General features: G+C 35.7%; 1 protein-coding gene across 1 annotated transcript in view; it reads left to right on the forward strand.

Annotated features, from left to right (window-relative positions):
- The window catches only part of HECW2 (HECT, C2 and WW domain containing E3 ubiquitin protein ligase 2), a 356,874-nt gene extending 348,018 nt beyond the window's left edge, over positions 1-8,856 (forward strand). Inside the window, exon 28 of the mRNA XM_006862016.1 lies at positions 6,704-8,856. Within this exon, the coding sequence (XP_006862078.1) occupies positions 6,704-6,815 (112 nt within the window). The 3' untranslated portion in view covers positions 6,816-8,856. The remainder of the gene's footprint in view (positions 1-6,703) is intronic.
- The last annotated feature ends 2,086 nt before the right edge of the window (positions 8,857-10,942 follow it).

The raw sequence follows: 10,942 nt of genomic DNA on the forward strand, positions 1-10,942 counted from the left end.
AGTTGGAAACAACTCCACAGCACTTCACAACAACAACAGCATGCCCACGTAAATGTTGGTAAGTACCACAGAGTCGGTTATGACTCATAGTGACCCTGCATAGGGTTTCCGAGGCTGTAAATCTTTACGGGAGCAGAATGCCTCATCTTTCTCCCATGGAACCACTGGTAGTCTGGAACTGCTGATCTTGAGGTTGGCACCCCGACTCATAACCACTATGCTACCAGAGAGTGTTAACTATGGATCCAAGTAAAATGAAATCTTTGACAATTTCAATCTTTTTTCCACTGATCATGTTGTACTTATTGGTCCACTTGTGAGGATTTTTGTTTCCTTTATGTTGAGGATCAGTGCAGACTGAATGCTGTGCTCTTTGATCTTCATCAGTAAGTATTTTAAGTCCTTTCACTTCCAGCAAGCAAGGTTGTATCATCTGCCTATAGCAGGTTTTTAATGAGTCTTTCTACAATCCCAATGCCTTGTCCTTCTTCATATAATTCAGCTTCTCGAATTATGTGCTCAGCATGCAGATTGAATAAGTATAGTGAAAGAGTACAACCCTGGCACACACCTTTCCTGATCTTAAACTATTCTGTATCCCCTGGTTCTGCTCGAACAACTGCCACTTAGTCTATGTACATGGTCTTCATGAACATAATTAAATGTTCCGGAATACCCTTTGTTTGTAATATTATCCATAGCTTGTCATGACTAGTCAAACTTTTTCATAGTCAATATAGCACATGTAAACATCTTTCTTATAGTCTCGCCTTCAGCCAAGATCCATCTGATGTGAGCAATGATATCCCTCATTCCATATCTTTGTCTGAATTCAGCTTGAATTTCTGGCAATTTTCTGTCACTGTATTGTTGCAGCTGTTTTGAATTATCCTCAGCAAAGTTTTACTGGAATATGCTATTAACAATCTCGTTTGATGATTTCCACATTTCATTGAGTCACTAATCTTTGGAATGGGCACAAATATGGATCTCTTCCAATAGGTTGGCCAGGTAGCTGTCTTTCAAATTTCTTTTGACATTTATGAGTGAATGCTTCCAGTGCCTCCTCATTTATTGAAATATTTCTATTTGTATTTCCATTAATTCCTAGAGACTTATTTTTTGTTAATGCCTTTAGTGCAACTTGGACTTTTTTCTTCAGTGCTGTTGGCTCATGATCATATGCAACCTTGAATGGTCCAACATTGACCACTTCTTTTTGGTACCATGACTCTGTGTATGCCTTGCATTGTCTTTTGATGTATCATTTAATATTTTGCCCATAGATTCCTTCAATATTTCAAGTCTAGGTTTGAAATTTTTCTTCAGTTCTTTCAGTTTGTGAAATGCTAAGTGTGTTATTTGCTTTGGATGATCTAACGCCAGGTCTTTACTATAATGCTTGACTTTGTCTCATCAAGCTGCGCTTTGAAATTTTCTGCTCAGCTCTTTTACCTCCTCATTTCTTCCATTCACTTTAGCATCTCTGTGCTGGAGAATAAGTTTCAGAGTCTTTTCTGAGATCTATTTTTATCTTTTCTTTCTTTCCTGTCTGTTTAATTACCTTTTGCTTTCTTCCTGTATGATGTTCTTTAAGTCATTTCACAACTTTCTAGTCTTTGGTCATTAGTGTCTAATGCATCAAATCTATTCTGAAGATGGTCTCTAAATTCAGGTGGGATATGCCCAGGGTCATATTTTGACTCGTGTGGATTTGTTTTAATTTTCTTCAACTTCAGCCTGAACTTGCATATGAACAATTGATGGACTTTTCCACAGTCTGCACCTGGCCTTGTTTTGGCTGATGATATGAATCTCTTCCACCATCTCTTCCCACAAATGTAGTCAGTTTGATTCAGGTAAGGTTCATGTGTATAGTCACTTTTATGTTGTTAAAGAAAAGTATTTGCAGTGAAGAAGTCATTGGTCTTTCAAAATTCTATCATGTGATCTCCAGCATCATTTATATTACCAAGACCATATATTCCAATGACTGATCCTTCCTCTTGTTTCTAATCTTTGCATTACGATCATCAGCAATAATCAATAATTCTTGATTGCATGTTTGATCAATTTCAGACTGAAGAAGCTGGTAGAATTCTTCAGTTTCATCATCACTGGCTTTAGTGGTAGGTGTGTACATTTAAATAATAGTGATATTAACTGGTCTTGTAGGTGTATGGGATATTATCCTATCACAAACAACACTATTCTTCAAGATCTTTGAATGTTCTTTTTTGACAAAGAATGCAATGTCATTCCTGTTGAATTTGTCATTCCTGGCGTAGTAAACCATATGATTATCTGTTTCAAAATGACCAGTACCGTTCTGTTTCAACTCACTAATTACAAGGTCAGTGGTTCAAACCCAACAGATACTCTTTGGAAACACTATACAGGGTCACTATGAGTAAGAACCAACTCAAAAGCACTTAACAAAAACAATGCCTATGGTATCGATCTTTATGTATTCCATTTCATTTTTGACAGCTTCCAATTTTCCTAGATTCATACTTTGTACATTTCATATTCCAGTTGTTAATGGAGGTTTACAATTGTTCCTCTTCATTTTAAATTGTGCTCCATCAGCAAATGAAGGTTTCAAAAGCTTTATTCTATTCACGTCATCATGGTAAATTCTATTTTGAGGGGGCTGCTTTTCCTCGGTAGTATTTTGAGTGCTTTCCAACTTGAGGGGCTCATCTTCCGACACTACATCTGACAGTGTTCCATTGCTATTTATAACGTTTTCTGTGGTTAAACATTAAGAAGTAGTTTGCCTCTTCTTCCTAGTCTGTCTTAAGTCTGCAAGCTCCTCTGAAACCTATCCACCATGGGTAACCCTGCTGGTATTTAAAATACTGGTGCCATAGCTTTCAGCATCACAGTAACATGAAAACCACCAGAGTGTGACAGACCAGTGGTTGGTCAACTGAATGTTGTTGTTGCTAAGTGTCCTTGAGTTGATTCCAACCCATAGTGACCCTGTATAGGGTTTCTAAGGAGCAGCTGGTGAGCTTGAACTACCGACCATTGCAATTCAAACAGCTTTGCAGTCTGGTACATTAACCCACAGCACCACACCAGGACTCCTGAATAGAGACTTCGATTACATCTACAATGTCCATTAATATGGCAAACCATATTCTATTCGTTACAAGTGAGTTACAGATCCCACACACACTCAAGGGAAGGAGATTATACAAAGGTGGGTATCATTTTGGGTCATTTTATAAATCTGCCCACTACCAAACCACAGCAAATTAAAATTTAGCACTCAATCTCAGTACATCCAAGAAGTTAACTGTGGACTTCAAATATTACTATTTATGAATCTTCATTCTTGTGTATGAGTGTTTGCTTATTTTTTAATGCTTAATTAGCTAAAAAGTTACCATCAGTTAAGGCGAAAGTATTTGGTTATATAAAGATGGAAGGGACCAGCTTACCTAGGGTATGATTAATGCATGACAGCTACAGTCCTGTCTTGTCCTGCACAAATAAACCATTAGTTAGGGACTATTGCTTAACTATCTGAGTAGTGCAAACAGTTAACGCTAACTGCAAGGTTGGGGAAATTCAAATCCACCCAGATCCTCAGAAGAAAAGCCTGCCAATCTACTTCTAAAAAATCAGCCTTTGAAAGCTTTATGGAGCACAACTCTACTCTGATACACATGATTTTGTCATCAGTCAAAGTCACCTTGGTTACAGTTGGTTTGAAATCCCTGAGTGGTTCAAATGTTTAACACACTTGGCGGCTAACTGAAAGGTTGGAAGTTCAAGTACACCCAGAGGCTCCCCAGAAGAAAGTTCTGGCAATCTACCTCCAAAATATTAGCCTTTGAAACTCCTATGGAGCACAGTTCTACTTTGACATACGTGGAATCACCATGAATCAGATCAACTGAATAGCAACTCTATTGATGGTGGCATTGCTTGCCTTGGGAAAAAGTCATGTTGAATTCCTTTCATTAGTAAACTTTACTAGCTAACTCTATATGATTCCATTCACACACACACACAAACCTACAATCACACATTTCTATTCAAGGTTACAACTAGATAAAATGAGTTACTCTTAAGAAGAGTTGTCTCAAATGTTGTGCATCATAATCTTTGACTACGTTTTGTTGTTGTTAAGTGCCATCAAAGTTCCAACTACATAGGATTTCTGAGGAGTGGCTGGTGGGTTTGAACTGCCAGCCTTGTGGTTAACAGTCCAGCGCTTATTGTTTAGCACCATACGAGGACTTCTTTGACTCCTCTAGTTCTACTAAAAACAACAAAAACATTATACTATCAGCAAACAATGGAGATCGCCATTTCAACATGCTTCTAATCTTAATAACACACTACAGAGAGAAAGATAGTTATGTCAATGTCAGTAAAGGAAAAGAAGTAGCCAGTTTAGCGTTACTCTATGAATAAAATGCATAACTATATTAGAAAAGTAAATAGGCTGAAAGAGTTGAACAGGAAATAAGAAAAGAGTCAGTCACTTTATACAGTTAGTTCGTAGCATTTATATAAATCAATGTTATTGTTATTAGATATCACTGAGTCAGTTCCGACTCATAGCGGCCCTGTAGAGAGTTTCCAAGGGGCAGTTGGTAGACCTGAACTACCGACCTTGCGGTTCAAACTGACCTTGCAGATCGGTGCTTATCTTACAGCACCACACCAGGAAATCAATAAGAAATCCCAGATCTTTAAAAGGTAGACAAGAAATGTAACAAGCAAGCAGATTTGGGGACAGATACTCAACCTTGGAGGTAATGAAAATTTTAAAGAAATGAAATGTAAAAACAGCAAGATACTGTCTTTTAGTCTAATGAGATAATGAATGTTATTTGTCTGATATATAATCATATTCAGAATATATTACACTTCTCTGCTTCTTCCTCTCCTGCCTCTGGAACACAAATAAAATCTTCATCTAATGTTTTTATTACATTGTCTCATACAAGATAAATTTTACATCATGAACACTATTCCTGTGATAGTTGTATTTTACCAAGAGCAAGACTTTTTCCTTAAAACCCAAGTTTGGGATTTAGTAGAAGCAATGTTGAATAAAAAATAGGTTAAATAAAATTTTGAAATAAGTTTATTCTTTTTAAATGCATTTAGAAGCAAAGATTAATTAGATGATTTCCCTAATCTGTCCCAGAGTTTGTAATAAAAGGAATAATAAACTCTGAGTCAGTACTATATATCCTAAAACAAGTATTCTTATAATGTTAGAACAGAGCCCATCCAAGTTCCTATTTGTATAAACTGCATTACATAATTATCTCTTGCAACTTATTAAAGGTAGTTAGAGTAAATATTTTTGATGATAATGAGCTGTTTCTGTTATTTCATTTAACCCTCACATCTTTCTGAGACACGTTACTTTTTCCCCCATTTTACAGATGAGAATCAAGAGTCTCAGATATTCAGTTATTCCCTCCAAAATCATACAGGTGGTTTGGGTAGAACTCAAATTCAAACCCAAGTCTGCCCAAGCCCAAGTTTTGATCTGTCCACTACACAGCACTCTCTCTAGGAGCATAATCTATTATTTCAAAAATACAAAAGTGATTTATAAGAATAAAAATGTAAACATCATTTTGTAGAAATAGTCTGCTAATAATCATTGCTTCTGCAACTTTATATGAATTCATGAGCAGTTTTTTAAAATAAAAAAGTTGTTTAGCTCCCACAAATGAGCTGTTATACATTCAGAATACAGTGCTTCCTATTCCATGTCAAAAGTGCAGATTTGCCTCCTGATAAGATGTACTATTTGGAGACTATCTATTTTTTATTGTGATTCAGGTGCAAATAACAGGAAAGCATATTTTTTCCTATCTTGGCAAACAGAGAGGCATTTCACAAAGAGACTACATAATATAATTATTTAAAAGGCCATTATTTTGCATTGTGATTTGGGAGAAAAAAGAAAAAAAAGAAAAAGATTTTAGCACAGGGTTCAATGATTTACCAGTGGGTAAGTGACTTCAAGGATCTCTGGTAGCGTAGTGGTTACAAATTGGGCTGCAAACTACAAGGTCAGCAGTTCGAAACTACCAGCTGTTCTGAAGGAGAAAGATGAGGCTTTCTGCTCCCGTAAAGATTTACAGCCTTGGAAACCTGTACAGGGTCGTTATGAGTTGGAAATGACTCAAGGGCACATAACAACAACAATAACAACAAAGTGACTTCAACAGAGAAGACAAGAGAATTTCCCAACACATGAGCCACCAGGCAGGTCTTCAGAAGTACTTGGTACTCTTCCCTGCCCTATTAAGTGAAAACATACAGGACCACAGGTAACCTCAGAGACATCCAGACTAATGCCAACTCAGAAAATGAACTAAATTGCAAGGGCTGATATTCATGCCCTAAAAATAAATATCTACCAATAAAAACAAAACAACAAATTTGCCTTCATAATTCTCAGACAATTAAACAAACAATAAGATGTACAGAGTATGGATTTTTTAAAGCTGTGAAAATGTCAAGAAAATAATTTTTAAATATCCCATTTCCCTTTGAGAAATTTAATTGACTTTTTTTTAAGTAAAAATATTTTCAAAGGTTTTCCAAGAGGAGTGTTAAAATTGCCAACAATTCCATAAGCATATGATGGCAAGCACACAGAAGACAAATGTTCTCATTGCACTCGAAGCATTGTAAACTCTTTTTCTCTTTACAGGGCTCATACTTGTTTTAACCGTCTGGATCTGCCCCCATACCCATCCTTCTCCATGCTTTATGAAAAACTCTTAACAGCAGTTGAAGAGACAAGTACCTTTGGACTTGAGTGACCTGGAAGCGCAATGCCTAGCAATCTCAGAAGCTGCCCTCTGGAAGAAAGAATGAAGATTGGAAGTTTCAAGAGTACAGTTATAGTAGCATAGAGCAGATGGCTGTGATTTTCCAGGAACACATGCTTTGTCACTTTTGGAGACGGGATAGTGATGTTGAGTCCTCTTGGAAAAATTTGGATGAGCTTGATACCCATGGAACAGCCCAACAGTCTTTCAATCAACAATTCTACTTGACTGCCAAACTTTTCCCATTTGTTATGTTCCAAGACAGACATGAACTGTATATGATCGGCTCTATGGTAACTTTTCAGGACTCAGGAGAATCTTGCAACTTACCTTTGAATGTGGCTGAAGCCAAACTGACTTGGCCCATCTCCAAATTATTGCAAGCTAAATAATATAATAAAAATAAATATATTTCCTGAAAGTACATTCATTTAAGCCCTAAATTATAAGCGAATGTTCCTTTCTTGCCTAGGAGTGCCTGCATGGTGTGCAACATAGGTTTCAGCTTTCATGGAAAATGAGTGAAAATGAAACCAAGTCAACATGAGGTAACTCTAAAGATTTGCAATAAGGTGGTCTGTGACAATTTATATGCAAGTGGTATATGTGTAATTATGGGTAAAGACAAAACTGTTATACAATGAATTGTTAATGACAGATTTTATGCTTTATAATGCATGAAAACAGGTTTAAAATAACTAGCAATTAATCACAGCATATCAGGAAAAAGTACACGGTGAGTTCTGGTTTTGTTTTTTTTTATATATAGAACTTCATTATATTTATGTTCTTTAAGATGTACATAAGAGCCTACCTATCACACTGTATGTCTCACCTGTTCCATTTTCATGTTCCATGCTTACTTGGGCATCATGCTAGTGTAACTTTTAAGTACACTCAAGGGAAAAAGGGGGCCTTTTATTTTTGTAAAGGTAAAAAAATTTCTCCAAAGTCTTTTGCACTGAATGTACCAAAGTTGAAGGGACATTACAATATGACTAACAGCAACTCCATCACTTGACAAATATAATAGAAAATAGGTTCTAAAATCAAACTTCCTTCACAGTGCCATGTTTACCACTGTGCATATAAGTAATAATTTTTTTTAAAACTCACTATATGTGATAGTATAATATGCATTTATTTAAAATGCATTAGACTCTCTTCCATCCATCAAATACTTTACAGGATGGCATTTAATACAGATATTTCGTATTTCCCCCACTCCTTTTTATTTGTACAGCATCATTAAACATGAAACTCAGTTAGAGAGCCATCAGCAACACTGAAGACATCAGATTTCTATAGTAATAAGAATTCCATTTTTCCCTCATCAGTAAAAATATCACAATTTGAAACTCTCAGCACTATATTTCTAAGCCTGCATTTTCACTGATGCATCATTTTCTTATTATCACTATTAAAAAACAGTTTTCTATGGTATCTCAGAAACTGCATGGCATCATTAATTTTATTTCTACATAATTTTACCAAGGGGTGTTCTTCATTTTAATTGGTTCTGGGTTTATTCTACATCATTGTTCATTTCTTGACTTAAGGCTGGAATGCGTCAGACGCTCAATAGAGTGAAGTTAAATTGTGGGTAATAAAAATATTGTATTAACATTCGGTTTGTCAGCCTATGGTTTTACAGGCATTGTCTGAGCATTTATTTGAGAATTATATCTATAAGTAGCCCTGGAATTCCTATTATGGGATGTTGGCATTTTAACATTTTATAGAGTTTGTATGCATGCCTTATATAGGTAGTTTGTAAAACTGGTTGGTCTCCAGTTGGCTAAGCTGCGTTTACCATATGAGTCTCAAGAGGAATACCACTCGTGTTACAACATTCTGCACTGAAAGCAGGTACCACAGTACAGGGAAATGTTCTGGGCACAGAAACTTGGAAATAAGAAATTAAGGTCTATGTAATTAGATTTGAAACAAAAAGGAGGGCAGAAAAAAAAAATTAACTGGAATGTAAGTTAGTGTTTTTTGATCATGAATGTAATTACATATTTAATTTTGCAAACTATTTTTACTAGTTTGTACTTTTTTCATTATAAAAAAAGAATACAACATACTTCAAAAAACAAAGACACATTGTTGATGTTATATATAAGACGTTTAGGGCCAGCATTCTCTCAAGCCACTGACATAAAAGAGTTTGCTGCTTTCAAAACTACATCCCTTGACCATGTTAGCTTTCATTTTGGTCAATGACACTTTGTTACTATAGCCCATATTATTAGGTAAAAGAGATGCAAAATAAAATATCTGTTTGTTTCTATCAAATACATTTCTTTATTAAGGCATCATCTTCTCAAATAACAGTTTTCTCCAACTGGTGCAGCCCTTCTTAAATAGTATAGTAATTTAGTTGCATTATTCTCAGAATTGTTAATAATTGAAGATTTACTTAGTATATCAGAACATCACGATAGCCAATCTGTTATCTTCATTAGTAAAACAAAACACAACCAATATAGCTATACTAAACTCCACGGCACATAACCACCACCACCACCAAAATATCAAAGAGCATTTCCACAGAATAAATTAGACCTTAATATATTCTACAATGAATAATGTCCATAAATATTTTCTTCTGGACTGTGATTTTAGAAAATTTGGCTTTATGGTCTAATTTTCTTTATCATGAATGACATTTTTTTTTACTGTAAAAGAGTCACAAGATATCAAATATGCATGTGAAACGTCTCTTACATGAGAAGAGAGGCACGCTAAGGCATGCTATTGGCAAGTTCTCTGTACCAATCATTGTGGTTGAGGATGGAGATAAAAGATGCAAAATATACACTTGAGAAGCTAGAATAGATAGCACCAGGATTCAAAAATCAAATATTTTAAATAAAATTTGATGAGTTAAAGAAATAAGGGAAAAATGCTTTTGCTTTATTTTTTTCCATCTGGGAGAGTCAATGAAAACTTCATAGATAGTGTGGCTTTAAAAAAAGAATCACATAAATGCTGTTTTGGCTAGTAACTAATGTCATGTAATAGAGGGAATAGTGTGCCAACACTGGCCAGTGCTGAAGACCAGGGTGCATTTACACAGGAGAGTTGAGAGCCTGCCCTTGAGAAGCTGAACTGTGAAGGAGCAACTCAAGGCTCTCAAAGTTATCAAAGTCAGTTGTATACTGTCTCCTTGCTCCCTTCATCTTCTGCACTACAATTTCCATCTGAAAAGTCTCAATCCCTGAGCCCAGCTGCACCTCTGAGATCAAAACATTTCTTCTTGTGCAGTAAATGAACAAATGGATCTTAGTCAAAGAAGTGTTGTCATAATTTTCTAGCATGTTGCATTTATAATTTAGTGGAAAGATTGTGATAAATGAAAGAAAATCTGTTTAACAATCAAACAGTACTAGTTTATCTAGTGCTTTAGAGTTTCAAAGAACTTTCGGATACGTCATTCCTTTTGATCTTCATAGATTTTGTGCGGTAGAAGGTATTAAGAACCATCTGGACTGAGGCTCATTTTTACGAAGGGTTTGTGGGATTGGTTTCAGTGTGTTATTCATTGTTTCATCTTAGGAAATGTGGAGACCACTGTTTCTACCAGCATATTCCACCTTCAGTGACTTTTCCAAGATGATTTGTTTGCCTAAACTCCTATTTTAAATAAATCCACTTACAGCATGATGCCTTCTGAAAAATCCATGAAGAAATTAGCATATTCAGAGGAAACCTTCCTATAGACTTCATATATCAATTTTACTACTTGATATAAGAAATTTAAAACAGAATGCAAAATTTGGTTGATTTTGGTAGATTTCTACAGTATGTTGTTGTTAAGTGCCGTTGATTTGGTTCTGACTCATAGCAATCCTGTGTAGAGTTTCTGAGGAGCATCTGGTGGGTTTAAACCACTGACCTTGTGGTTAGCAGATCAGTGCTTATCCTACAGCACCACACCAGGATTCCTTCTATAGTGTAGTACTTTAGTTTTCTCAAATATTACTTGGAAGCAAAATCATGAAAACAAGAGCACTTTAGCAGAAACCTTGCCTTTTTTTTTTTTTTCAATTTTTAACTGAGGGTGAACCTAAAAGCCCAGATAGCCAAGTATATAGAAATATGAAGGAAGGAAC

The sequence above is a fragment of the Chrysochloris asiatica genome, unplaced genomic scaffold (genome assembly GCF_000296735.1).
Source record: "Chrysochloris asiatica unplaced genomic scaffold, ChrAsi1.0 scaffold00045, whole genome shotgun sequence".
Taxonomy (NCBI): Eukaryota; Metazoa; Chordata; class Mammalia; order Afrosoricida; family Chrysochloridae; genus Chrysochloris; species Chrysochloris asiatica.